General features: G+C 37.0%; 6 protein-coding genes across 19 annotated transcripts; 4 read left to right on the top strand and 2 right to left on the bottom strand.

Moving 5' to 3' along the window:
- Nucleotides 1–879: 879 nt before the first annotated feature.
- Nucleotides 880–5,535, bottom strand: LOC105179871 (E3 ubiquitin-protein ligase RGLG2). 4 transcript variants are annotated; one of them, XM_011103521.3, is made up of 12 exons: nt 5,255–5,533; nt 4,131–4,513; nt 3,040–3,124; nt 2,804–2,944; nt 2,596–2,709; nt 2,412–2,509; nt 2,234–2,313; nt 2,048–2,153; nt 1,851–1,978; nt 1,524–1,701; nt 1,342–1,398; nt 880–1,255 (listed from the first exon to the last, which is right to left on the bottom strand). In XM_011103521.3, the coding sequence occupies exons 2-12, from the start codon at nt 4,455–4,457 to the stop codon at nt 1,175–1,177; spliced, it is 1,395 nt and encodes a 464-aa protein (XP_011101823.1). In that variant the 5' UTR covers nt 4,458–4,513; nt 5,255–5,533; the 3' UTR covers nt 880–1,174. The 4 variants fall into 4 exon arrangements, with proteins under 4 accessions (XP_011101823.1, XP_011101824.1, XP_088741103.1 ...); XM_011103522.3 differs by lacking the exon at nt 5,255–5,533 and adding an exon at nt 4,757–5,220; XM_088884977.1 differs by lacking the exon at nt 4,131–4,513 and having other exon boundaries at nt 5,255–5,535.
- A 374-nt stretch (nt 5,536–5,909) lies between these two features.
- On the top strand, nt 5,910–9,597 carry LOC105179869 (peptidyl-tRNA hydrolase, mitochondrial). Of its 7 annotated transcripts, none has more exons than XM_020691458.2 (9): nt 5,910–6,291; nt 6,773–6,966; nt 7,079–7,146; nt 7,228–7,278; nt 7,372–7,445; nt 8,023–8,081; nt 8,172–8,248; nt 8,776–8,918; nt 9,161–9,597. In XM_020691458.2, the coding sequence occupies exons 1-8, from the start codon at nt 6,278–6,280 to the stop codon at nt 8,905–8,907; spliced, it is 669 nt and encodes a 222-aa protein (XP_020547117.1). In that variant the 5' UTR covers nt 5,910–6,277; the 3' UTR covers nt 8,908–8,918; nt 9,161–9,597. The 7 variants fall into 7 exon arrangements, with proteins under 7 accessions (XP_020547117.1, XP_088741105.1, XP_088741104.1 ...); XM_011103519.3 differs by having other exon boundaries at nt 5,911–6,291; nt 6,797–6,966; XM_011103515.3 differs by having other exon boundaries at nt 5,911–6,291; nt 6,753–6,966.
- A 661-nt stretch (nt 9,598–10,258) lies between these two features.
- On the top strand, nt 10,259–11,373 carry LOC105179867 (transcription repressor MYB5). Its single transcript, XM_088884849.1, has 3 exons — nt 10,259–10,482; nt 10,866–10,886; nt 10,964–11,373. Exons 1-3 carry the CDS (start codon nt 10,400–10,402, stop codon nt 11,232–11,234), a joined length of 375 nt encoding a protein of 124 aa, XP_088740975.1. The 5' UTR covers nt 10,259–10,399; the 3' UTR covers nt 11,235–11,373.
- Nucleotides 11,374–13,814: 2,441 nt separating this feature from the next.
- LOC105179866 (S-adenosyl-L-methionine-dependent methyltransferases superfamily protein) lies at nt 13,815–17,933 on the top strand. Its single transcript, XM_011103510.3, has 7 exons — nt 13,815–14,569; nt 14,719–14,883; nt 15,188–15,370; nt 15,460–16,054; nt 16,644–16,756; nt 16,875–17,095; nt 17,407–17,933. The coding sequence occupies exons 1-7, from the start codon at nt 14,324–14,326 to the stop codon at nt 17,717–17,719; spliced, it is 1,836 nt and encodes a 611-aa protein (XP_011101812.1). The 5' UTR covers nt 13,815–14,323; the 3' UTR covers nt 17,720–17,933.
- Nucleotides 17,934–18,419: 486 nt separating this feature from the next.
- On the top strand, nt 18,420–23,131 carry LOC105179865 (uridine kinase-like protein 3). 3 transcript variants are annotated; one of them, XM_088885421.1, is made up of 14 exons: nt 18,747–18,787; nt 18,913–19,004; nt 19,154–19,896; nt 20,003–20,118; nt 20,527–20,623; nt 21,058–21,137; nt 21,553–21,747; nt 21,838–21,921; nt 22,001–22,061; nt 22,256–22,316; nt 22,472–22,565; nt 22,640–22,712; nt 22,790–22,872; nt 22,973–23,131. In XM_088885421.1, the coding sequence occupies exons 4-14, from the start codon at nt 20,035–20,037 to the stop codon at nt 23,123–23,125; spliced, it is 1,065 nt and encodes a 354-aa protein (XP_088741547.1). In that variant the 5' UTR covers nt 18,747–18,787; nt 18,913–19,004; nt 19,154–19,896; nt 20,003–20,034; the 3' UTR covers nt 23,126–23,131. The 3 variants fall into 3 exon arrangements, with proteins under 3 accessions (XP_088741546.1, XP_088741545.1, XP_088741547.1); XM_088885420.1 differs by lacking the exon at nt 22,973–23,131 and having other exon boundaries at nt 18,420–18,787; nt 19,827–19,896; nt 22,790–22,881; XM_088885419.1 differs by lacking the exon at nt 21,838–21,921 and having other exon boundaries at nt 18,431–18,787; nt 19,827–19,896.
- Nucleotides 21,964–26,033, bottom strand: LOC105179864 (Surfeit locus protein 2 (SURF2)). 3 transcript variants are annotated; one of them, XR_016067527.1, is made up of 8 exons: nt 25,709–26,033; nt 25,378–25,475; nt 24,951–25,256; nt 24,284–24,332; nt 23,887–24,087; nt 23,576–23,705; nt 22,599–23,275; nt 21,964–22,280 (listed from the first exon to the last, which is right to left on the bottom strand). XR_016067527.1 is itself a non-coding variant. In XM_011103507.3 (5 exons), exons 1-5 carry the CDS (start codon nt 25,957–25,959, stop codon nt 24,009–24,011), a joined length of 783 nt encoding a protein of 260 aa, XP_011101809.1. In that variant the 5' UTR covers nt 25,960–26,033; the 3' UTR covers nt 23,757–24,008. The 3 variants fall into 3 exon arrangements, 1 of the variants encoding a protein (XP_011101809.1); XR_849392.2 differs by lacking the exon at nt 23,576–23,705; XM_011103507.3 differs by lacking the exons at nt 21,964–22,280; nt 22,599–23,275; nt 23,576–23,705 and having other exon boundaries at nt 23,757–24,087.
- Between the last annotated feature and the right edge of the window lie 510 nt (nt 26,034–26,543).

Below are 26,543 nucleotides of genomic sequence, written 5' to 3'. Positions count from 1 at the left end.
CCCACACCCTCGCCTCCCCCCTGCCCTCTCCTCCCCTCGCCCTTTGTCTGTCTGGGCAACGCCAGTCGTCCTCGCTGAAGATGGGCGACGACCGTCGCCCTAGATTTTTATAATAAATTCGCAATCAAAAGTACGTGTAGTTCAATTTTTGTACAGAGGAGATTTTTAAAATTTTATTTTATATCACATGAGGGCTATTCAATTTCTTTAATTTTCATAGGCTTTTTTAAACATTCTTATTACCGTAGAAAGGGTGTCTGAATTTTTCCTAGAGAACAGGAAAGAATCATCATCACATGTCCCCTTTCATAGTGTTTGTGATGGACCCACAGTTTCAACTCCATTAATTAATATATACAACACCACATGAACATCTGCCTTTTGTTTGTATTTCTGGTGAAAATGGTGGACAACTTCAACTGCCTCTCAGCCTCTCTTTTGATTGGCCTGCCCATTCCCCTAATTCTACTTCATATGTAGATATTAAATTACAATGAAGAAGTGACTAATGAAATATTCTTATACAAACTAAAGTCTGATCCAACTCAATCCGAATTAGAATTATATATTTCTTCAGCTACAGAGAGTAGTGTTTGTTGTATAGCTTTAATTATTACAGGATGATCACCTGGTGCCATCGTACAGGATCCCACGACCCATACTAGACCTACTCCAGCATCAGCTGGATGGATCTATCCTGGGTGCCATATACATTAGATCTCCCATATTTAACCCCACTGTTGTACTTTGGTCCATTGTTGTACCAAAACAGACAATTATAACACCATTTTGAACCATCAAGACAGAATCCACAGCAAAAAAGGCCAAACTCATAAAAAAAGTGCTAAAGCCAGACAATCCATTCGTATTGGTGCATAATTAAATCAATGAGAACTTAATTTCCATGTACAGTCAAACCGTATCAAAAGAACATACAGTTACAAAAATATCAAAGCAATAAAACTCCTATCCACGCTGTGTTCATTTTGATATCACCAATCTCTTTGATATCAGCCAAAAAATAAAGAAATGCTAACCAAATAATGTACAAATGAGGTAATGCTTCATTTGCGCCACGTCAAAACCCAAAAAAAAAATCGTATCACCTTTCTACATCAAGAACCAATGTAAAGAATTTGATGCTAAGTTGATATGAAGATAGGGGACAAGCAACCTAGTAGAGCTTTATTCTGGTTTGAATTGGACTACGGCAAATTGGACATAGCTGAAGATCTTGGCCACAGTCACAGCATGTCTGTCAAAAAGGGAAAGCTGTTTATTTCACATTCTATGGATCTCCTCCACGCACTGTGTTATACAATACGAAATAAATGAACTTACCTGATGACCACAACCAAAAGCCATGTCTTTTGGGTTGCTAAGGCAGATAGGACATATCTGTAAACACAGAGGAACATAAGTAGAAGGAACATAAAATTTTGGAGGTTGCAACAGAAAGTATGCATTTCTAGTTAGTAGTTTATAGTAGTACATATATATTGACACACACACCACAAATATACCTGGTGTTCGTAAGTAGAGATTGGTGGAGCTGCATCAACTGGAACATTGTGCTCATAGTACGAACTAGAGCTATGCTGGAAACTGGTTGCGCGTGAGGGCTTTGTAGCTGAACCCAAAGCCGCACCATAGACAGGAGGAGGAAGAGGAACGCGCTCAGGAGTATTTCCTTTTCGCCCACTAGATTGCAAGAAAGATGAATAATAACTAGATAAGTCACACACATGAAGGTAGGTCTGTCATGGGCACAGAGACAGGTAGATCCCACTCCTACCCACCCAAATAGATGGACACATGCAAAGAGGAGAGGACGATGAAGTGAAGATTACCCTAACAAATTAAGCTCCATTGTTGCTTTATATTGAGATGGAATTTCCATTAATGCTGCAAGAGCAAATTCTGTCTCTTTCCGAGATTGGTGTGCATTTTTGGACATAATCTCCGTAAAATTGACAAACTGTAGAACCCAAAAGATAGATCAGTAAGGAGAAGAAATTTTCAGAGAATCCTAAAGCAGGCACCTGACCTGGAAATTGTCAAACTCCCGAGCGGGGATGTTGTCGTCAAATTCCTTCATCATGTCCCAGGGGCCATCTCCAACCCCAACCAAAATAATAGATAAAGGAAACTTGCTGCAAATATTGCAGATACATTACTCCAAGAGCATTTTAAATCAACAGATAAAAGACAAAGTATATTTGCTTAAACTCACCTAGCTTCAACAATTGCTTGCACCGTTTTCCGCTCTTGCGGACTTAACTGACCATTTTGAGTATCAACACTTCTGGTAACCTACAAAGATTGCAAGGTTCATGCATACTTTAAACCACTCAATATTAAAAGAAACAAGAACCTCCAAAAATATGAACAAGGTATGACAGGTAATATACCTGTCCATCTGCAATAATCAGTAGAACGTGATACTGGCCTCCACTCTGTTCAACAATAGTAGTAGCCATTTCAATTACTGGCGCAAATGATGTTGGACCTGCAGCAAAGTGATAAAGCGTAAGCCATAAAAATTAGTAAGTGTTAAATACTAAGATCGCAAAATATGCTACATAGGTAATTAACCTGCCAGTTTCAGATGTGGAACAATTTCTCTATATCGGCTTAAGACTTCCTCAAATCCGTTGCAAAATCTCTCATCAGGATAGAAGCTGAATACATCCTGATCATGAGTTGATGCTGCCAAGATTGATTAGAAGAACCAATCATAAATGTTTGGGCTAGCCAATTATAAATTTCAGAAAGAACCACAAGTTTATATATCATGTACTACCATCTCCAAATCCAAAACACGGGATCAAGTTATCATCATCAAAAGCTGCCAAGGTTTTCCCAACTATAGATATTGCTTGTTCATAAGGATTCAGACCACTTCCAATGTGATGTAAGCTTCGACCATTATACGACCTTTTCCCTAATGATGGAACCAAGTCAAAAAATCATACATCTCCACAAGTTCTAGTAATTACTAACTATCAATTGAAAAAGAATAAAATAAAAAGATCGTACCTGTCCATTCGTTACTCTTAGTGAAATCAATTCCGACAATTAGGTTGGAAGACTCAAGACCAGCACGTGCAAGAGCTTCTGTCACCTAATGAAAATATTCATATGTAAAGCATTTGCAAAGGAAAAAACACTAAGAGATTCAGAAGAACGAAAATATACCATCACTTCACCAAACAAAAGATCCATACCCAACACATAAGAGAAATTTTATGGAATAAAGCACAACACCAACAATCAAAAGTACAGACATAGATCAAGTTCTCTAGATTCCAAAACATCAAACCCTGCCATTCAACTCCAGCGAGATTCTGCCCCTTCAAATTGCCACCTATTATCAACATGTTAATAGGATTACCCTATTTTGCTATCTTTAAATATCCATTATTCAAGCTTTTAGTTTTCACCCTATTTTACTAAATATCTTTCTCCACTTTCCAGATGCAGATAAGTTATCACATGTTTAAGATACATGCCCATAGGGAATCAGAAGTTTGTGCACAGCCCCGTATCATCTCTCTGAAGATACATGATGAGGTGCTTTACTTTCTCTACCTTTACACAACAATCCATGTAAATTTATATAGCAAAATCTCAATATAGGCAAGTTACTATTGCTTTACGGACAGCATGCTTGAATTCCCTGCATAAAATAATGACAAGTAGTCTGTGAGGACATTTTCCAAAGAGTCGATCATATAAATATCACTGGAGAAGTATACAGGTACCACCTTGGTCTCTATCCAAATTTGTACTTAATACATCTTAATGGTCATTATACGTAAACAGAATCTTCATTTTCATCATCTACAGAAAAGATTTTCTTGTCTTGAATGTACTTGATGTTAACTATTAAAATAAGCAGTCCTTTGATTCTAATAAGCAGTCAAAATAATTCAGAGTTAGTTCCATCTAGACTAGATAAATATAACATATATTCAGCTTCCCCCAATTCAATCTTTTACCTATGATCAAAAAATAAAAAAATAAAAAAATAAAAAGGGGGATTAACACCCAAAACTGGACATTGATCGTCTAGTATCTTACAAAAGTGCTGATACTCCAGTTTTCTGCCAACACAAGTACAAACATACCTCCTCCAATGAATTATAGTTGTCTGCAATCCTTGAATACCTCCTATCAAGCTGTTTTTGTGGTGCATGCAATTGAAATTGAGGCCCGTTATTTTGTGAAGGAGCATGCGCCTGGGATTGAGTCCCATAATTCTGAGGAGAAGCACAGTACTCATTTTGCGGTGGATATCCTGCCGGTGCTGGATAAGGATGCTGCGCGGGATAGTTTTGAGCATATTGAGAATAAGATGACTGAGCATATTGATGCTGCCACCCAGCTGCAGAACTAGACCGAGCCATTGAAGATTGCCTGCTACTACCCCTAGGGCTAGAGCTTTTGTTTCCCATCGAGTCAGTCTATTCAAAACCCTCCAAAATTCTCAAACAGGACACCCTTGTTTCCTCTATAAAATACCAAATCCGCAACCCCGTCACAATAAACAATCCAAAAAATCCAATACAAGAACAGGTGACTCCGCAAGCCTTAAAAGAATAAAGTATCCCAAAAATCCAACAAGAAATGCCAATTGCACTTGGAATAGAAAAACAGACGATCAAGCAAACTCACCCACAAAACCCAAATTCTATACAAGCAAAAGGAAATGCCCGATGGCAAATATATATGAGCAATAGAATGTTACACCAACCTCTCCTGTTTGCCGCCAAAGAAAATTCAATGAAGTGTGAAACATGACAAGCTCTTAAATAAAAAAAACGGCTTCAGCGAGGAAGACACACGGTTTACAAGCCGTGCGCCGACTTCAAACAGACCCTTAAAGACCAAGTCTCTTCCACGATATTTATTTTTCCAGCAAAAAGTATACCTAGTGATATATTGTCTGGAATAATTCCACATCAAATAGACTTATATTGGTCTTGCAATTCGTTTTCTGAATCGACTACACTCCAAAAACAGTGAAATCTCCGCAAGAAAGGTCATCAAAACACGCAACATGCGAAATTTAAACAGCAATATACACATAAAATACAGGAAAATACAATGAGGAAGAAACGTAAACTGAATGATAACTTTGAATGCCATCAAAATTGAAGTCAGAACCAATCTCCTTACACTTCAAACCCACAGTCTCAATCCTGTTTTCCCCAAATTAATTCAGAATTCAGCACTAAAATGGAGAAAATACCTGATCGCCGGAACAGAGACTGAGAGCATCATTTCTCCTCCAGAAGTGCATTTCAGGACTGGATTGCAAAACGAAAAAAGAAAAAGAAAAATACAGTGCACAAAAGCGTTGCAACTTTTCCTAAAAGTGGATTTTATTTTATTTATTTGATGAAGTAGTTTTTAATTAAATAATATATGGATGGAAGTTTCCTTCATATGCTTTTGATTTGAATGATTTGGGGATGTAAAAGCAATTAACTTTTCTTAAGTCTTCCACAATCTAATTAAACACGAAAACCCACCCAAGGGATATTCTTTCTTCTATTCTCTAGGTATCTTAAATTATATACATAAGCTATGAGTCAAAGACTGATTGGAAGGCACTAATCCAGGCATGCTTCCACGTTTTCCCATTTTCATGTATTGGTGATCCTGTGAATTGGGCTCTCTTTTTTTTTTTTTTTTTAAATAAATCAATTATAATTATATTAAAATTTTAATAATGAATAATTATAACGATTAATATATTTAATATTAGTATTAAATATTTATAATTAGTTAATTATTATTATTATTAAAAACAGATAATTATTATAATTCAAATTGATAACTTTATAATTATAAGAATTTGATTTTGCCAATAATTGCCAAATAAATTAAACATAAAATCAATTGCATTTCAGTCCATCTTTCTTTTCATCGTTTCTTCTTCTTTTTTCTTTCTACCTCCATTCTTTCCCCTCTCTTATTTCTTCCCCAAACATCTTAGAACCCTAGCCCCCAAATTCACGGCAACAAGAAAGACAAATCGGCGACTAGTCGGGTTAAAAATCGACCCACCCATTTCCCCAGGCGTCTTCGTCTCAATCTTTGTTCTTCAGCTGCCGATTAAACAAGACTGCTCACTGAAAGACCAACGTGCCACTGCTCGCCGCCGGGAACCACCGACCTGCCGCTGACGTTAGCCATCGTCTCTTCTTCTATTTTGCGGCCGTCTCGCTTTATCTGCTCTCTCAGGGAAAATTATGTGAGAAGCTTTGGCATGCCCAAGTTAAGGTATCTTAGTTAGGAATTTACAATTGCATTCCGGATGAACCCAATATTTTTCGTGGAGTGGATTACTATAGGGATTTGGATAGATGCTTTTTTATTTATTTTAAGTTTTTGATTAATTTGTTACGTATTTGAGCAGATTTCGAATTGCTCATATTGAGGATTTTCCTGTACGTTATTTCCGCAGGTTTTCTGTGAATTTGACCTCTCATTTTGGGCATTCCTTTCTGACAATTTCGTGTGAACTGGCACAAACTTTTTGGTCCCGAATTGCCAATGGACATGTCTTTAGCAATTTTGATGATATATAAGAATTATACGTCTCTATAAGCATACCAAGTAACATGTGAACTGAATTAGCCATTTCAAGCGAGCTGGAAATCCCATTAGCTTTGACCTCGAGCACCTGATATCCTCTTTTTTCTTCTAATTATAATTAGTTCGTCAAAATTGTTGCAGAACAGTGAAAAATGCTTCTAAGCAGGTTTCCAATGCGCTGCTTTTGCAGCTCCACTGTGTTTTTGAATCCACGACCATGGCTTTTTGTGGGTTTGGGCAATCCAGGGGATAAATTCACAGGCACCAGACACAATGTGGGGTTTGAATTGGTTGATGCATTTGCCAAATCACAAGGAATCTCAATGGACTCTTTCCACTGCAAAGCCATCTTTGGAAAAGGCCTCTCACACATAATTTCTATTTAATCATACTTTACTTATGTCTATAACTTCATCAGTTTGTTTGTGTGTTTACTTTTATAACGAGACTGGATTTTGGATGTTTCCTTCAGGTTTCGTCAATGGGGTTCCAGTTTTCTTGGCGAAGCCTCAGACTTACATGAATTTAAGTGGTGAATCTGTAAGCAATAGATTGAAATTTCTTAAGGAAGAATCTCTGTGTGTGGGCATGTGACTGAAGTACTTATCATTTTTTTGGCAGTGTGGCCCGCTTGCATCTTACTATAAGCTTCCTCTTAACCGGGTGCTAGTGGTACGGTCTTGTGGAGAAATTGGCATCCCATACTCACTTTTTGATTGGCTGGCTACGTTCTGAATTCTGACGCATCATGTTTTGTTGTTTTAGTTTCATGATGACATGGATTTACCTTGTGGGGTTCTTCGTCTTCACCCTAAGGGAAATCATGGAAGTCACAATGGGTAAGAAATAGAAACTTTATGCTTGAAATCGTAGGATATAACTTTAACAGGAAGATGGTGTAAAATTGCATTAGCTTAACAACTTTGTTTATTTGCTTCCATGGCCTTCAGTCTGGTATGTTGTGGTTGGCATTGGCTGTTATCATACAAGAATAAGGATTTATGACCCAGAACACTTTATTCAATATATCAATGTCTTCCTGGACTCTGTCCTTTCAACTAATGCGTAATCTATAAAGAAATTTTTATTTTATAATTGCTATCTGAGACTTACAAATTTCTGTTCCTGGGTCCGATTCTTGCAGTAGTTTACTGTTCCTAGTTGTTGACTGAATCAAGGCATATTTCATGATACAACCTAGTTGTGAGTCTAACCATTCATATTATCGGTGCCACTAGCAGTAGGGTTTGAATTGCCTGAAAATTAGCATGCTTTTGTCATTGCAGAAATATTTACTGTATGGTCTATATATGATAATTTCAGAAGAACGACCAATAACTTGACTTGCTTTAGACTTTAGTGGGTTTTACTCTCTCCTTGGTGAGCTTTATGATCCTTACTTTATCATTTTGCTAGGCTGAAAAGTGTGATCTATCATTTTCGTGGGAATAGAGAATTTCCGCGGTTAAGAATTGGTAGGTTTGGATCCCCAACTTTAGAATTTCGCTGCCCGCTGACCTTGAGTTCAACTATAAATAAGTAAATCAATTGTAATTCTTTTGTAGGTATAGGGAGGCCTCCTGGTCAAATGGATCCAAAAGCGTTCTTACTCCAAAAGTTCAATGCCAGAGCTCAAGGAAGGGTAATTCTATGCTTACATTTGCTTGTTTTCAGATTTTTTTGGCTTTATATGGAGACCCCTTTTCCTCATCAAGCATCTGCATATGGCAAAATGAATTAAAAAGGAAAGAGATTTGCGGTCATGCTGTCTCATTGTTTCTTGTTCCAAGATCATGAAATATTTAATTTGATGAGCAGGAGCTCTTGGGGATGTGCTAATTGCTAAATCTCCCGCTTCCTGGCTTTATAAATTACTTTCAAATCTGGGTTAACCAGTTTCAATGTCTCTCCCAGCCCATTGACTACATCTGTAGTCCCTTGAGTCTTAGGGCGGACAGAGCTAGAACACTTTACAAATAGCTGAGATTGACATCATTGTTGTCATAGAAACTTAATTTGGATTATCTTGGCATGGTTTATTTGCTGTAGCAGTTGAATTGTACTTGTTTTCACATGCGTAGATGGTCAAGGAAAAATCCCAACTCATCATATTATGTAGCAATTACCATTATGGAAAAGTTTATTTTCATACCTTTCTAACGTTTGCAGATTGATGCTGCATTACAAGAAGGTGTTGTTGCTCTGGAACAAGTCTTGTCCAAAGGCTTGACAGAGAGTGCGAGGTGCTTCAATAAGGAGCAGAAATACAAACATATAAGGCTGCAAACAATGCCCGTATGAGTTTATCAAAGGTATTTCTCGCTGAACTGCTCGAACCTTATTCTATCAACTACTTTGATTTTCTTTTAGAAACGTGAGAGCTGAAACTACACCTGCCAATGCTTATGTTTTCACTCCATTTCATTTATAGATTAAGAAATTATACTCCGTGAAGCTAACTTTTCTCTTGTACTTTGTATATGCTTATTCAATTTACCGTTACAATGAATGCTTATTCAAATTACTAATGGGTGGCCGTTTATATAACCCACAGCTAATCATGTACCTGATTGATCATTGCAAGGGAAATCAGCTCGTCGAGTAGCTCCACTTCTATATGTCAGTGTGAAGGAGATAAGAGGCAGGGGAGAAATGAAAGGAGCTGATTTAATGTATGCATTGCACAGCATGGATGGCTTGCTTGAACCATGATGCTCAAGTGCAAATTGTGGAATCACATTTATCACTTTTCCAGATATCAAGAAACCATGTCCAAATGAAGGGATCTTTTATATAAAAAATCCCGAGCTATATATATAAAAAGTTAGTCTGTTAAAATCGACTGACAGTTAATCATAACAATATTTGGAAAGGGTAGACCCGTTTGGTGATGTAGTATACATACTGCATACGGGTATGTATGATTGACGACATGGGCATTGGCCTACGTTCTCCTGTATTGAATTTCCTATCATTAGCCTTACTTTTCAATATGGGAATGCTAAAACCCAACTGCGTTTCATTAATAATGTATACATTTAATTATTTATATGCAACAACTAGGTACATATTTAAAGTAAAAAAAATATATAGAAGTCTGGGCATCAAGGCAAAGGTGAACAACAGACTTTTTCACGATAAAGGAATCACAAATTTGATTCATTGAGCTCCACTCCACCTTTTGGTTTAATTGGGTTTAGAGCATTGATAAAATTATTCAGCTTCATCAATTCACAACCAATAAAAAGAGTTGCCTTTTAAAGCACAAAATTGTCAACTTTGTACACTCGTGAGTAACTATAACATGACTACTACTACTGTCACAAACCTATTATACCATAGAAAGAACATTAAGTACGCAGCATGCATCCTCTAATTAATAAGATGGAGAAAGAGAGAGATCAGAGAGAGATATTAAGCCAAATAAGAGAGAAAGACAGATCATTTTGAGAGTGACACTAAAACAAACAGATGAGAAGCCCATTACAGCTTTCTCCATCAAAGCAAACGCCAGGGGGTGGGGGTTCTAGCAAGAAGGCTGATTCGGTGGCATGTTGCAGCAACGTGGGGCTGAAGAGGGGGCCTTGGACGGCGGAGGAAGATGAGCTGCTGGCTGCTTACATAAAGAGGGAAGGCGAGGGAAGGTGGAGGACGTTGCCAAAGAAGGCGGGACTGCTACGCTGCGGCAAGAGCTGCCGCCTCCGCTGGATGAACTACCTCCTACCCTCTGTCAAGCGCGGCCACATCTCCCCTGAGACTGCTACGCTGCGGCAAGAGCTGCCGCCTCCGCTGGATGAACTACCTCCTACCCTCTGTCAAGCGCGGCCACATCTCCCCTGATGAAGAAGACCTCATTCACCGCCTCCTCGGCAACAGGTATACGTATATGTATTAATTGTGTATATGCATATGATCTCTGTTAAGTAGCAGAAGCTAGCATGTGATGATTTTGTTTTCTCTGTTTAACAAATCAAATGGTGATGGGCTTAATTTAGACAGTAATATTTTAATTAATTTCATGGCTTTATTTCTTCATTATTAATGTTGAGGAAGCTGATGAGGTGGTAATATATATGAACAGTTCACCTCTTGTACGTACTTTTTGTCCTGGTCATAATTAAGTTGGTTCATTTTCCATATTTATGCAGCTTTCTGAATTTAGGGTTCCACTATTGCTTAGTAAATTATGATCCCACTGTTGTTGTTGTCTATGTTGATTGTGTGAATAAAAAAATGAATTAGTTTTTGGGTGCATGCAGATGCAGATGCAGATGCAGTGGGTGAGTCCTCTGCTTTTGTTAATAGATTAATGAACACCCTTTTGTGTGCTGCACTTGTTTTGGTAATTTATCTGTAGATGGTCCCTAATAGCTGGAAGAATTCCGGGTCGAACCGATAATGAGATAAAGAACTACTGGAACACTCACCTCAGCAAGAAGTTGATCAGCCAAGGAATAGACCCAAAAACTCACAAGCCATTAAATCCTAATCCCATTGATCATAACAAGAAATTAGAACAATGTTATGCTTCCTCAGCAAGTTATCATCACCAGCATGTCCCTTTTGCCAGCGCCCTCAAAGATGGAAATGGAATGATGAGCAAAGGAGATGGGAGCATTAAGTTATAGAAATAGGTGATTTTATTGGCTCTGCAATGACAATTTTCTTCTTAGGCTACTAAGTTAGGACAGCAACTCCATATTGTGCAAAGAGAGGAGAGAACAATCCCTCTCTCCTTTAAATGAATAAAGAATGGCCCTTTTAAAGCGTAAATGGCATTAAAAGATTTTGTTGTATGTTGATCTGAAAAGCACTGGTTTTTTATAAAATGCACAAAGAAGAATAGGGAAATGGAAGCAACATTTATCTTTTCCATTAGAAGCAGAAGAAGGGCTCGACCAAGAAAGTATACACTACAGATAAATGACAAGAACATTTATGAAGTTGATACAAAAGGTTCTATAAGCACTTTAACCTGTTTAGCATGTATTAATATCAGCAAATTTGATGGATTTTAACTAACGAAGATACTTATATGTTAGACGGAAGTAAACCTCAGGAATGCTTGATGTAATTTTTCAAACCACATAGGGTCTATGTATAATTGCACCAAACCTCAGGGAAGGAGAGTGTAATTATCCCAATTAACAATATATGGTACTGTATTGAAAGAATGTATAAAACAAGGTATAATTATATTTATACCCCCTCATCTATTGTCCTTTTACACAAACCACCCCCACCTTTTTCAAAATTACAAAAACTATTTATGACATCATTTAAAATCCCAAAATGGCCCTATTGACCTGGTCAAACTTAAATATAATTTTTTTTAAAGATAAAAATGCCCTTAGGGGTATTTCTGTAATTATCAAAGAATAAAAAAGGTGTCAAGGTAGTATATATAGAGATGAGTAATATGGTCTCCCATAAATTTATTATTATTTATATTAATTTTAATTCAAATTTAAATTATTTTATTACTTTTTTTAATTGAATCTGTATAAAATTACACATTTTAATAATTAAATTATTCAATTAAAATATATTAATAAAATTAATTACTAGATTATGAGTTTAAATTAAAAAATTATAACACTTTATAATTATTTAAAATTAAAATATTATTTATGTCCTCTGATTTTATTTATAATTAATTTTTTTTCTAAAAATTAATAAATAATAATTTAATAAATTATTAAATTATTATTTTTTAAATTATCCCCTTTTCCCATCCTACCACCATGCCCAACTTCAACTCCCGTCTATGCCCTTGCCCCCACCGTCCGATTGCGGACTATAGCCTCTCCCCACTTGTGCCCAACCTACGCCATAAAAAAATATGCATGTGTAAATATATAAATATATAATTAATTATATCCAATTATTACATATCTATGATATAAATATATATGCATATATGTATATATAATTTATTAATTTTTGTAAAATTTAGTTAGAAACAAAATTAGAGAGTAAATTTTTTTTTAATTTTAAAAATTTAAAATAATTTATACAAGTATGATAATTTTTTAATTTAAATTTGTAACCTAATAATTAATTCTATTAATATATTAATTAAATAATTTAATATTTTAATTATCAATAGCTATGATTTTATATAAAGATTCAATGAAAAAAGTTAAGTTCACATAATTTTTTCAAATTTTTCTAATATTTATTTAATCATGTACACTTAATTAAAAATCATAACCACATAATAACGCGCATATAATGCAATGTGGGCCATAAAATCAGATTAATAACGTGCTTTTCATTCAATTAATGCATCAGATCAAAAACAAAATAACATCATAAAAATAGAAGAGCACTCATATTTTTAGTAAAACTTGAAATTAGTATCTCACAACTCTAGAAATTTAAAGCCTCAACTATTTAAGTAAGGAACAAAAGTGATTGCATTTTATGTTAATGTGTGGAATTAAGAAATCGTGGTTTCAAGTTCAGGCTCACACGACTTTCCCATTTCAGATAATAAAACCAAAAGCAGATGGCATGGCCCCTTTTATTGGTAGAGGCAATTTTTGTTCCACCTACAAAAGAGTTTGAACCCAGCTGGCTCAACCAAATAAAGTGCAAGAAGCGTGACCCCTAAACAGACACGACTTAGGAATAAACAGGGTGACCGGGCCCTCACCCCTTCTCAATTGGATAAAACCGGTTAAAGCAACCCAACCCTCCATCTCTGTCTCACCAAAACATATTTTCCACTTATATCTATCAGAATTATAGCCTTTTTATACCGTGGAAAATTTATTGGCACACAAAAGGAAAATAATAATAATACAACTACTCGTATTAGCAACCACTCAATTCACCCCCGTTTACTTTTTATTTATTTTACACTATGATTCGTTTTTTATAGTCAAGTCCGGTACATATCACTATTTAATAATTAAAAATATAAAAAATCAAGATGCAAATAATAATTACTATTAAAAGAAATGAATATTCAGATGTTGATTAGGTGTAGCACCAACTAAAACCTTATTGGCTAGAATTTCCTATTAGGTTTGTCAAATTAATAAAAAATTAAAATTTAGAGTTGGAAAATGGTGCTGTATTTTCTGTTTTCTTCATTTGGAACCTAACAGAGATAATGTCATTTTAATCTGCAAAACTGCCTGCACAACCTCAATACAGTGCAGTGCACCAAACTGAGAGAAACGCAGCGCACAAGGGTAGTTTCGGCAATGAACTTTGGAGCCCCCGGGCAAACCCCAAAATCATTGGATGCTGCAACCAGTTCAACCAATAAAATCCTCCCACCCCCACGGGATCTGTATAGGCTAGCCACAATTTAACATTCTCTCCGGAGAAAAAGCGCAGAAACCAACACACACACAATCACACTCACAGAGAGAGCAAGCAAGCAAGCAGCAAGCTTGTTTTCAGATACAAGGCCCGAAAACGGCGGCGTTCAACGCCGTCGTCTCGTCGTAACCCAAAAAGCTAGTATATACTCCATTCAATATTGTTCTCCCCATACATAGGAAAGGGACGAGACATCTATGTGTCTATATACATGTCTCCGCCCCCAAGAAAAGCCTCACAAATAAAATAATTAAATGAATAATTCACTTGCTTCATTCTACGGCAATGGATCCGGGGTTAGGGTTTTAGCTTCTCAATAATATCTGCAGAATCCAGCGGAATTCCGTTTTTCATTTTTTTCTTTTGGTTTTCTGACAAAAAGATGAAGCTAAAGGGTGATGTGTTTCGCTCGCCTAGACTGCGCAAGTATGTCTTCATCGGGTTATTACTGTTGCTGGGATTGGTTTGTTTGTACAATGGCTCGCTGTTTTCCACTGGTTTGCCACGTGGGGACGATTCGTTCGAAGACGGCGTTGACCCCGTCACCGGAAGATTTGTTATGAAAAGGGATTTTGATGATGTTTTCGAGGACGACGAGCACAATCCCGAAGTTCCAAAAACCATTCCGGTAAGTAATTTGTTGGAGGAATTGAAGTTTACTTTTGAGCTTACACGTCAATGTTAATTTAGTGGTGCGTATGGTTGTACGACGCCATTTTGGTGTACGAGTTTAAGTGACAGTTACATTTTCTTTCGCTTGTCCCCCCTTCTTCGCAGATTTGTGATTTGAGATATTCGGAGTTGATTCCGTGTCTGGATAGGAATTTGATATATCAAATGAAACTGAAGCTTAACATGAGCTTAATGGAGCACTATGAAAGGCATTGTCCGCTCCCAGAGCGCCGCTACAATTGCCTTATACCTCCTCCCATTGGCTACAAGGTTTGTTAATTTATCTGATTTGTTTTCTTCCGAAATTTGTTCGTGAAGCTTTGAATCAGCCAATGGAAATTCGGATAGTTGGAGTTTTGAATTATTTGCGATGGAACAGGTGAACTATATTTTCGGTTGCTTTAAGAACTTTTACAGGATAGTGATTTCACTTTATATGGAATAAGATTTGGACATCTTTAAATGATTTTGCTGGGCCCTTGTTCTAGTGATGCATGCAATTTTTTGTGATATACTTATTGTCATTTCACCTTGTTAGTTTTGATTCCAATGGAATTTGCTGTTAGAAGTCCAGATCCCAATTAGATGGCCCGCTAGTAGGGACCAAGTTTGGAAGGCAAACATACCACATACACATCTTGCAAAGGAGAAATCAGATCAGAATTGGATGATTGTGGATGGTGAGAAGATAAAGTTTCCAGGTGGTGGAACTCATTTCCATGATGGAGCTGACAAATACATTGCAGCTATTGCCGGGGTGCGTTGAATAGCCTTTTACCTTAAGCTTTCATTCATGTGGTTTACTGTTAGGCTTTTCATATATACATATTTGTTTTATTTCAATAGATGCTTAAGTTTCCTGGCGAAAGACTCAATAATGGTGGCCATATCCGGAATGTTCTTGATGTGGGCTGTGGGGTTGCAAGTTTTGGAGCGTATCTCCTCCCCCTTAACATCATAGCCATGTCTCTAGCTCCTAATGATGTTCATGAGAACCAAATACAATTTGCCCTAGAAAGAGGGATCCCAGCTACTTTAGGTGTTTTGGGCACCAGAAGACTACCATATCCGAGCAGATCTTTTGAATTGGCTCATTGTTCCCGTTGCCGGATTGATTGGCTTCAGAGAGATGGCATCCTTTTGTTAGAATTGGACAGATTGCTGAGACCCGGAGGCTATTTTGTCTATTCATCGCCAGAAGCTTATGCACATGACCCGGAAAATCGAAGAATTTGGAGTTCTATGTATGACCTTCTGAGAAGAATGTGCTGGAGAGTTGCTGCAAGGAGAGATCAAACAGTGATATGGGCTAAGCCATTAAGTAATAGTTGCTATATGAAAAGGACTCCGGGAACTCTCCCACGTCTCTGTAGTTCTAATGATGATCCAGATGCAGCATGGAATGTACCTATGAAGGCATGCATCACCCCATATTCGACAAGTATGTATTTTGTAGTGTCTAATAATCTATATCTTAACCTTAAGAAGGTAGCATATGTATTGAATAATTATTTTCTTATAATTTACCTCAAAATGGAACACGTATTTTTCTCAAGTTTCCCTCTATGAATTTTTGCAGTAGAAACCAATAATCATGGTATTCTTTTCCTAAGAAGAAAATTTTATATATGCTGCTATAATTTGATGCTTTATTGGAACTTTTTACAAATTTTAGGAGAGAGATGCATCAAAAATAGCTGCATACATGGGTTTGTCCTTGATAGTTGAACTTGGAATTTTATTATGTGTATTACATCTAGTGCCTCTTCTGGGTTTTCAGATAGATTATAGGAAGCTAGCTGGTCAGTCTGCCAACCAATTTCATGCCTTTTCACAGTTCTGTTATTCATACTTCATTTCAACATCATTACAAATGGTTAAATTTTTCTTCTTATGTCAAATAATTTCTTTTCCAATACTTTTGAAAAATTTAAATTTGTCTTTGTAATTGGTGGTGATTTATTCCATGGATAATCTGATATTTCCTTTCTTTATTTTACAATTTATGTGCCCCTCTTTTGGGATGACAGAAATGCATCGTGAGAAGGGGAGTGGACTAGAACCCTGGCCAAAGAGGCTTACAACTGCTCCACCACGCCTGGGAGAAATTGGTGTAAGTGTTGAGGAATTTCTTAAAGACACGGTAAGGCTCTTAACTATCTGCTGTGCTCCTGTCATGCAATTTTTCACATGGGAACTTGTACCTTTCTATTTTGGCCTCAACCTATACATCAACTTATTTATATGTGTATGTGATGCAGAATGTATGGCATTACAGAGTGGCTGAGTATTGGAAGCAGATGAAATCTGTCATACAGCGGGACTCATTCAGAAATGTCATGGATATGAACTCAAACCTTGGAGGTTTTGCTGCTGCTCTAAAAGACAAGGATATTTGGGTGATGAATGTTGCTCCAGTTAATGCGTCGGCCAGATTGAAGATTATCTATGATCGAGGCTTAATTGGAACAGTTCATGACTGGTATGCGTTTGTTTTCAGAAACCTTTGTATAGCCTTCATATTAGCCCCTTTCTCGACATTCTTGTGCAAGTTTGCCATGCGCACGTGCACTGTATTACTTGGGTCACCATTTCTGTCTCTTATAACTTATAAGTTACAAGTGATCTGGATTTCCTTGTCTACTCATCTTTATTGATTTATTACTAAAATCACTCTCATACTTTCTTCCAAGTTTGCTTTAAGAGACTTGACTTGCTTATTCCAAATAATTAATTTAGCATGGTATGAGGCCCCCATTGTTGGCAGTCTAACAATCAATATTGTATTTGCAGGTGTGAATCATTTTCAACTTACCCACGCACCTATGATTTGGTTCATGCCTGGTCAGTCTTCTCACAGATAGAGGAGAGAGGTTGTAGCTCGGAGGATCTATTGATCGAAATGGACCGGATGCTACGACCCGAAGGTTTTGTGATCATCAGAGACAAACCTTATGTTATAAATCATGTACGCAAATTCTTGGCTTCCTTAAAGTGGGACAAATGGACGTCGGAGGTGGAACCTAGTGCTGATGCTCTCTCCGCAAATGAAGAAAGAGTTTTAATTGCAAGAAAAAATCTATGGGATAATATTTCCGTGTTGTAAATCTCCTCACTTCATTAGTACATAGTTTTCTGTTTCTATCTACTAGTTACTGGGTGGAAAGTTATATGGCTTCTCTCTTCTTGAGTCTTGATGATATCGTTAGATATTCGGGATCTGTAACATTTTGATTTTTCATTGTCTCAGTATAAACCAACTCCTTCCTTTTTGTATTCCACAGAAATTTCATTCAACAGAATTTGTTGAGGTTCGTTCAGAGGTTGAGAGAAATCTGTGCAAAATAATCTTATTGAGAACTTTCTCTAGTCACAGTTATTGTTGTGATTTCATAGTTTTGTGCTTTCTATGAAACCGCGTAATCAGTGCATAAACAGAAGGGTAATTAGAATAATTTATGAGATTTGTTATAATTATAGTTACCTTCCTATTATTTAAAAAATTATAAATAATTTTTTAAAATTAACATTCGTCTAATGAAAACTGTTTCGTGATAATTCACATTGTATGGGTATTTGTTATCTATTAATTTTTAAAGTATTTATAATTTTTTAAATAATGATGAAATACTTATAATTTTAATAAATATAAAAAAAGATTAGTTGTAATTTACGTTGAAAAGAAATGGGAAACCGAAATAATGGGTGTCCGTTAAGAGGATTTTTGGGCTTGAGGCGATTAGTCGCAGATAGGCCCATTATGGAGCCCAAGAATCGAAGTAAGAGGCACGTGTGTATAAACGCGATTTTCCCGCTAATCCTTCTTTTAACAACAACTGGAAACAATTATTTACCACCTGCAGAGAGAATTAAAATACAATTCTGCTCATTCTTCTCAACATCCGATCGCCTTCGATTCCGACTGATGAGCAGCATTGAGAACACAAGAATATAATGAATTAATTCTGTTTGTGGATTGTGCGAATGATTTGAACTTCGCGCCATCGCCGTTTCTGGATAGTGTGCGAGATTTTTCTCTGAGAATTTCAAGTTCAAGCTCCGATTATGGATTCTGAAATGGTTGCTGCGCTGAAAAACAGCCATGAGAATCACTTCTCCCCCGGATCAGATGGCAGCTCTGAGCGAAATCCTCTCAAGCTTCCGTTTATAATTGGTAAATTCTGCTCAATTCATCCTTCTCATGTGTTATATAGGTTGAATAATGTTTCGTTAATTATAAACTTTGTTGTACGTACATAACTGGTAGTAGTATTATTTGGAGTTCTCGTTAAATTGAAGGTGTTGCCGGTGGGACTGCATCAGGCAAAACCACCGTTTGCAATATGATTATCGCGCAGCTCCATGATCAACGGGTTGTTCTCGTCAATCAAGTAACTGCTTTTGTTTCTTCTTTACATTTTATTGGTTTTCCGAAAGTTTACTAGAAATGAGAATTATCATCATGAGATGTCGAATATAATTTGAGATTATTTGCTTGAGCTAGTTTGATCTATCTGCCCTGTTGCTGCACATATTGCAGGTCAGAAATGATCAATGATGTCGTTAAGTACTTTCTTTTTGTCTCCTAAATGATTGTGATGGTGTTTTCAATGTGAAACTGGTTAATATCAAAGCCACATATGCGCCTCTTTGTGGAAGCATAAAAGTTCCATCTGAAGATACTGAACAGACTCTAAATGTGGGGAAGCAGAAGTTTAGCATTTCATTGTCCGTGGAGCTAATATGCCATTCTTTGCATTTCTTTAAATTTTCGGGTTACACAGAATCACACAATGTATATATAATATTGTATTCTCATGTACGCGGGTGTGATGTTTTGCGCGTATGGTGTAACTTGCTCACCTTCTGAAGAAATGAAGTACATTGTCCAACAGTATTGTCTGGCTGACAGCCTGATACAAACAGTACTATGTGATCAACTCTGGCAGTTCCTTTACTGCAGGAACTTTGGTTCATGGTTTAGAAATTTGTCATTGTTTTTATTACATTAGAAATCTAGGTGGTCTGCAGAAGTAGGAGGAGCAGAAAATGGTTCCTAGTGATCATCGACATCTCAACCCCCAATATTTACTGATTTCACTGACCCATTTACATTCAAGATAATAGCACTGTATTCTCATTTTGTTTTGAAAGAAAGCTTGTTGGTTATACACTGAAGAAAATATAATGGCCACATGGTGTGTGATTCTTAGGATGCATTTTATCGCTCCCTGAATGATGAACAGTTACAAAAAGTGAGCGAGTACAACTTTGACCATCCAGGTAAGCACATTCTGGGCTTGTCAATGTAGGCGTATAATTATATTAGTGATGTCTGCATTTCATTACAATACTAATCATAGCTCCATGGAGCATTCATGCTCTTCAGAAGCCTTTGATACAGAGCTTCTGCTTTCATGCATGGCGAAATTACGACATGGGAAAGCTGTTAGCATTCCAAATTATGATTTCAAGACCCACAAAAGCATTGAACCTGCACGCATGGTACTTTACTAACGGTTCTTTAGTTGGAATCTTTCTTATTTAAATACCAAGTGATCTTCAAGTAATTTGAACAACCAGAAAAGCACACCTGTACTACATTCTTGTTTCTTTCAGAGGCATGCCATTGCATATTCCTGTTCTAATAAACCAGAATCTGATTGCCTCTTATATTTTGTGAGAAAAATGACATGGCTGTAGTTTCAAGTTTTATTACGTGAAATCTTATCTTGAGCATCAAGTACTGTTTATAACATTTCCTACTTGCACAAGGTTACTGTATGATAATCCTCCACCATAAGGATGGAACTGCAGATTTTTCACTAAGTAGACACAGAGACATGCATCCAAGTCTATGTAATGCTGATTTAGGACTGAACATCACATAATCAAAGTTGTTGGAATTCTTAGGTGAACCCGTCGGATGTCATAATTTTGGAAGGGATCCTTGTTCTTCATGATTCTCGTGTACGTGACCTAATGAACATGAAGATCTTTGTTGATACAGGTTCTTCGCTTTGAGCTTTGCTCCGTTATCATTAAACCGTACCGGATGTAGCTGTTGCTAAATGTATCAGTTCCCTTTCAAAGGACATGTGGATTATCATTTTCTTCTATAAAAGAAAAAAAACTAAAGATCTTAATTTGTTCTTTTCTAATATGAATTTTAGCCATCCTGTTTCTTGTTGATGCGTCCAGTTAGTTTCTATCCTCAAGCAATATCAGAAATAAATGTTCCAGTAATTTGAAGAGAAATGATGATAACCTGGTGATTTTAAAGTTTGAAGATTATTTTCCCAATAACTTTGATTTCCATATGATGTCAACATAATTAAATATAAAAAACCGAACTTTTTTGAATGTTTATTCCTTGGAATGAAATAGCAAGTGATTTGCAGTTTCTGTTGCTCTATAACCATCGCTAAAATTTTACCAGTGCAGACTCTGATGTGCGTCTTGCTAGGAGGATACAGCGTGATACTGTTGAGAGGGGCAGAAATGTGGAGAATGTCCTTGATCAAGTCAGTAGCATAATGCTTTTGTTGAATCATTTTGCTACTATCCCCTACTAGGAATTTAGTATCTAGGTCAGCATAGTTAAATAAAGTTTGGGATAGCACAAGTTTCTTGATCGCCAAACTGCACAATAATATAAGGAGGTAATGAGTTGAGAAAAGATTTGAATACCACGCAGACTTGGTTCTCTTTGATGGAAGGGATTTGAGTACTACACTAACTTTGTTCTGTTGCATGCTATTGTAGGTAGGTTGACAACTTGTCTGGAATATAATCTTTTTTTCCTCTAGCATCTCCCACTTTCAAATATTTACTGCATGGAAAGAATTCCTCCTCCCTAGTTATCTCCATCTGCCACTATATTCAGTTCCTGTGATGTAAATGTTTCCCTCAGAGCTAACGAGTACAGTGTCTTTGCAGTATGCTAAGTTTGTAAAGCCAAGTTTCGAGGAATTTATACTTCCAACAAAGAAATATGCTGATATTATAATTCCTCGAGGAGCAGATAATGACGTCGCAATTGACTTGATAGTACAGCATATTCGTACAAAGCTTGGTCAACATGATCTCTGCAAGATATATCCTAATATTTTCGTTATACAATCGACATTCCAGGTATTTTCACTTTTATTTGGATCTTTTAGTTGGATTGGGTGTTTGAAAAAGAACAAAAAGTTAAGTGATGAAATAAAACCTTTTGTGTAGATACGAGGGATGCACACACTTGTAAGGGATGCAAAAACAACTAAGCATGATTTTGTTTTCTATGCAGATCGGCTTATTCGCTTGGTACATCAGTTTACTTTATATTAACATAGTCTTATATGCATATGTAGGTAATAAAACATGGTTTTCATTTGTTTTCTAGGTGGTGGAACATGGTCTTGGCCACCTTCCATTTACTGAGAAACAGATCACTACTCCAACAGGTAACTTACTGATGTGATTATTCCTTACGATTATCCAAGCAAATCATAGCCAGATTGCTACAATCATTTTCTTTTAGGCTTCAGGAATCATGATTTAGCTGACGCTGCCTTCCCCTACCCAAAGACTTCGATAATATTTTTGAGATTCTCAATGTTGCCAAAAATACTTGACCTTCTTCTTCATCAACCTGCAGGATCCATATACTGCGGAGTCGTTTTCTGCAAAAGATTGTGTGGCGTCTCAGTCATTAGAAGGTAATAATCTCTGCATTAGTTAAAGCAAGTATAAAAAACACTTTTTTCCCCCCAAAAGAAATGTGGAAAAACTTGAAACATCAGTGTATTCGTAATCATTGTAAAGATGCTTATTATTGTTCATATCGCTGATGTTCGGAGTTTTTTGGCACAAGTGGGGAGAGTATGGAGAATGCGCTGAGAGCGTGTTGCAAAGGCATCAAAATTGGCAAAATCCTAATCCACGGAGAGGGTAAACATGGTCGTCAGGTAATAATTTCTCACTCATCTCACAATTATCACCTGTACTTTTCCATTCTTCATTGCCGCAACAATCGGTGCAGTTAATCTATGAAAAGCTACCATCAGATATTGCAAGTCGCCATGTGTTATTGCTGGATCCTGTTCTCGCATCAGGTATGCCATTAACCGGGTCTCAAATTAACCGCGTCCAATAACGATCCTTGTCCCATAAATTCTTGTACAATGATCAGGAAATTCTGCCGTCAAAGCAATCTCTGTGCTGCTCAGCAAGGGTGTTCCAGAATCCAACATAATTTTCCTCAACCTCATTGCTGTGGGTTAACGAAATATACACATTTTGTCGCTCTTTTGATCTGAAAGAGCTCTACACATAATCTTTCTAATATATATATACCCATGATCCGATTATGCAGTCTCCACAAGGAATACATGCAGTCTGTAAGAAATTTCCAAGACTCAAGATCGTGACATCGGAGATAGACACGACGCTCAACAAAGAGCTGCACGTACTACCAGGCATGGGCGAGTTTGGTGATCGTTATTTTGGAACTGGAGATACTGAATGAGAATTCGTGATTGAAGAGCTTGGTGATTGCTATTTTGGCATTGGTGGTACTCGAGCGTTCCTAAATCAGGAGATATGTAGATGAATTATGACTTTAGATTGCACAAGAATGTCCTCCTCTTCACCTTATTTGTAGTTGCAATGCTTCATCCTGAGATTGAAGAAAAAGAGCAATGATTTCTCCAATACATGTTTCCCCTTCTTCGCAAATAATGATAATGGCAAGCAAATTAATTTGTGAGGCTAGCACACTGAATCCTTTCTCCCGTCTCTAACTTTCCGTCCGCTTTCCACTTAAGTATTATGACAGACATTATCAATCAGTAAATTCAACATGATAATTAAAAACCCTTTATAGTATTATTATGTGTACAGATATGAAAATTTTCCCAACCCTCGGAAAAGAATTAGAAGATAAATTAAAAAGAGCAAAAACACAGAAACAAAATACCCCAGTGGTACAAGTGAGACATCTTCGAATCCGTGCTAATTGCAAGCGCTAAACAAATTGCTACCCCTCGACGCAGAATATCCAGACAGGACTTCACTATGAAAATTTGGTCAACATGATGGAAGCTATCCTAATTACAAAAGAAGATAAAAACGCAGCATTCATCCACGAGTACCACTCATTAATAAATAAAATTTACTTCAGAAAAAAAGCAAACTTTAATACGTTTCATATATTAAATTGCATTTAGCAGACAAAAATATATTTTTCTTAAGAAAATGAACATTCAAAACTCCTTCGCTCTGTCTTACATGGATTAGGAGTCACCCTTGTCTTCCAGTGTATACACTATGATGTTGAGATGTGCATATTTTGCAACTAAAACAGGGTTTGATGCATCTGCACTGGGTTTGGATCTCGGGTGCTATACTTTTCACGCAACATTGGTCTTCTTTTTCTTCTTCCTCGAGGCAAAGCTACTAGGTCCAATTTCTAGGGACATTCGCTTTGTCCTGCATGTTATGAAAAACAGTAAAATGCTCAGAAGAGAAACAGAGTGGAGTTATTTCATGCTCTAATTACATAGACATTGAAATTCAAAGACAGTATTCTAGGTGCCCCTGCCCTTGAGAAGCCACTTCTCTGTTCCAGTTATCACCTAAGGCTACAGTTGAAGGTGTTAAAAAGTTATTAAACAACTAAACATACCTTCTTGATAGCTCCCCAGCTTCATGTTTTGTTTCTTCAGCTCCCAAATCTGGTACAAAAAAAATGTAATTACAAGCCAGAATTGAAGCCTACAAAGTTTATAGTAAACTAAAGAATCAAATCAATTTGACAAACATTATGCTTTCCTGAATAATCGAATCTAGTAAGCTCACGTCTTGCAACTATCAGATTGTAGAATTAGACCTACTAGTGAAGAATTAATTTTGGATGGACAAACAAATACAAATTTTAAGATGCAGGACTGTATTGGCTCTTTCAAACGTGGTGTAAACCTTTTACATGATGCTATTCGTTGATGGAATTCAGCACTGAGAAACGACAAAATTTGATTATTGCATTAGCCCCATCAACTACATTGATTACAGTTTGAAAATTAAGTAAGAAGCCAAATCGTATAGAAAGAACTTTTTGCAATATACAATATCAAGAGTTTCCAGTAATGGCATTGGTCAAAGCATACTATGTCACCTAAGCTTCAAATTTCTCTAGCATCAGTGTTCTTTTATGTATTTCCATAAAATGCACTTCCAATTAATCTGACCTCTCAATTTAAGAAATTTGCGGGATAACAATTAGTAAAGAACTACTTAACCTACTGCAAATGCTTTTGACATAATTAAGATATGTCCTAAACAGAAAAGGATACCTTCTTCACCAGCATCATCACTCTCTGGTCCTGACTCAGAACCAGAGCCCCATCTATCACCCCCATCATCATGGTCCCAGCGTTCCCCAACAGGAGGCATCCAAAAGTCAGCTTCAGTTTCGGAATCACTACTCTTGCCTGTAGAATCTCTTACTTCATTGATAATCTCATCAACATGTTCTTCCTCTTTCTCTATCTTCTTCTTCAAACCACCATCTTCGTTCTTCTTCTTTTTCTTCTTCTCTTTTCCCTTATCCTGCTTTTCCATTGTCCCATTCGGCATTTCTTTTTCAGCCTCCATTTTATCTGTTTATATTATCAATACACATCTGAACTTAAAGACATCCAACTAGCAAACCTATCATATTCTTGATAAAAAAAAAATCTAATTCACAATGTTCCAAGGGAATTTTACTATAACACAAACCTAACATGTTGAGAAAGCGCTTCCCATTTATATGCTTCCATATATGCTCCTCCGTCTTATTGATCGTAACTCCCGTTAATCTGCATATTAACTTCGAACTGCAACATAAAACAATCAAGACCTGAGAGTTTGGTGAAGACATATTTTTCACTAAGGTGTAGAAACAACCACGAAAAGAAAAAAGTTACTAGTTACTCAATATTGACGCATATTAGTTCACAGTGAAAACAATACAATTTGATCCTCAAAGCTTTACCTTTCCACTTTCCTCGGCCAAAATCCAACATACACCCTCTCCACAAAAAAACCTAAAACAAAGAAAAGAAATTACCGTGAAGCAGGGTCCTGTCGGAACATGTTGAGAGGAGGCTTTTTGCCGGCCAGGGCAGAGTCGATGAGGCCCAGGCGACAGTGCTTGGACTCAGCGTAAGAGTCTCTGGCGTGAGCCGGCAGCTCGTGGCCCGTTTCGACACATTTGTACCGTCCGTTCTCCAGATGCTCGAAAGTCGGTGAGCCGAGCAAATTGTGCCCTTCCCTTTGTTCGCTGGGCGTATGGGTTTCTCCTCCTTTCTTCTTCCCCATTGCATACACTCTGAACTCCGTTCTAGGGCTAGTAGCACGTAATTATATCAAGGGGTCCCCTCCAGTTCTTGGCTGCAATTCTATTAAGTAAGAGGGAAAAAGCGGTATTTACGTGTTGGGCCGAATTTTACTATGGAATAAAAGTTCAAACTGGACTCAGGACCCCGGGTTTATGTCATTGGGCCAAGTCTATAAACACCAATTGGACAAAAACGTAATCTGGCGTATATAATAAAACTTTCCAAGACTGGCTATTGCAAATATATAAATATTCTATTTTACACTATCTTTTATAATATCTTTTTTCTGTTCTTGTTTTGGAGGGGGAGATAAGGTTTGACAATCGAACTGCTAGGGACGCTGGAGTACAAGAAATCTGACGGTGGAGATTTACTTATCCAATCAACCAATATTTGACTAGATAACTAGGGGTGGATGATATGGACTAATAAGTAAAGGCTTGGCCCAAGTGCCTACCCAATCCAAAAACATAATAACAGGTATAAAAGCCTAGGCCTAGCAAGGAATGGGGAAGCCCAAGTGTGGTTGTATGATTGGGCCAAATCCTATAAATACTTCAACCA

This window comes from Sesamum indicum, linkage group LG9 (genome assembly GCF_026168435.1).
Source record: "Sesamum indicum cultivar Baizhima isolate 11 linkage group LG9, ASM2616843v1, whole genome shotgun sequence".
NCBI lineage: Eukaryota > Viridiplantae > Streptophyta > Magnoliopsida > Lamiales > Pedaliaceae > Sesamum > Sesamum indicum.
Note: the sequence above shows the minus strand (reverse complement) of the source record. Positions and strands in the feature narration are given on the sequence as shown.

Bases quoted from the DNA above. Each gene is read 5' to 3' on its own strand.
- LOC105179869 (XM_020691458.2), top strand. The intron at 7,147-7,227 runs GTAAGCAATAGA...TTTTTTTGGCAG, and splicing joins TGAATTTAAGTGGTGAATCT to TGTGGCCCGCTTGCATCTTA. The intron at 8,082-8,171 runs GTAGGTTTGGAT...ATTCTTTTGTAG, and splicing joins ATTTCCGCGGTTAAGAATTG to GTATAGGGAGGCCTCCTGGT.
- LOC105179871 (XM_011103521.3), bottom strand. From the start codon at position 4,457: ATGGGAAACAAAAGCTCTAGCCCTAGGGGTAGTAGCAGGCAATCTTCA. The intron at 3,125-4,130 runs GTATGTTTGTAC...TATTTTCATTAG, and splicing joins ACTATAATTCATTGGAGGAG to GTGACAGAAGCTCTTGCACG. The intron at 1,399-1,523 runs GTATATTTGTGG...CTGTGTTTACAG, and splicing joins TCTCTACTTACGAACACCAG to ATATGTCCTATCTGCCTTAG.
- LOC105179867 (XM_088884849.1), top strand. From the start codon at position 10,400: ATGAACTACCTCCTACCCTCTGTCAAGCGCGGCCACATCTCCCCTGAT. The intron at 10,483-10,865 runs GTATACGTATAT...GGGTGCATGCAG, and splicing joins CACCGCCTCCTCGGCAACAG to ATGCAGATGCAGATGCAGTG. The intron at 10,887-10,963 runs GTGAGTCCTCTG...ATTTATCTGTAG, and splicing joins TGCAGATGCAGATGCAGTGG to ATGGTCCCTAATAGCTGGAA.
- LOC105179865 (XM_088885419.1), top strand. From the start codon at position 18,679: ATGGATTCTGAAATGGTTGCTGCGCTGAAAAACAGCCATGAGAATCAC. The intron at 18,788-18,912 runs GTAAATTCTGCT...GTTAAATTGAAG, and splicing joins CAAGCTTCCGTTTATAATTG to GTGTTGCCGGTGGGACTGCA. The intron at 22,317-22,471 runs GTAATAATCTCT...TTTTGGCACAAG, and splicing joins GGCGTCTCAGTCATTAGAAG to TGGGGAGAGTATGGAGAATG.
- LOC105179864 (XM_011103507.3), bottom strand. From the start codon at position 25,959: ATGGGGAAGAAGAAAGGAGGAGAAACCCATACGCCCAGCGAACAAAGG. The intron at 25,257-25,377 runs GTTTGTGTTATA...TAATATAAACAG, and splicing joins GCGCTTTCTCAACATGTTAG to ATAAAATGGAGGCTGAAAAA. The intron at 24,333-24,950 runs GTATCCTTTTCT...TTTTTGTACCAG, and splicing joins TGATGATGCTGGTGAAGAAG to ATTTGGGAGCTGAAGAAACA.
- LOC105179866 (XM_011103510.3), top strand. From the start codon at position 14,324: ATGAAGCTAAAGGGTGATGTGTTTCGCTCGCCTAGACTGCGCAAGTAT. The intron at 14,884-15,187 runs GTTTGTTAATTT...TTAGAAGTCCAG, and splicing joins CTCCTCCCATTGGCTACAAG to ATCCCAATTAGATGGCCCGC. The intron at 15,371-15,459 runs GTGCGTTGAATA...TTATTTCAATAG, and splicing joins ACATTGCAGCTATTGCCGGG to ATGCTTAAGTTTCCTGGCGA.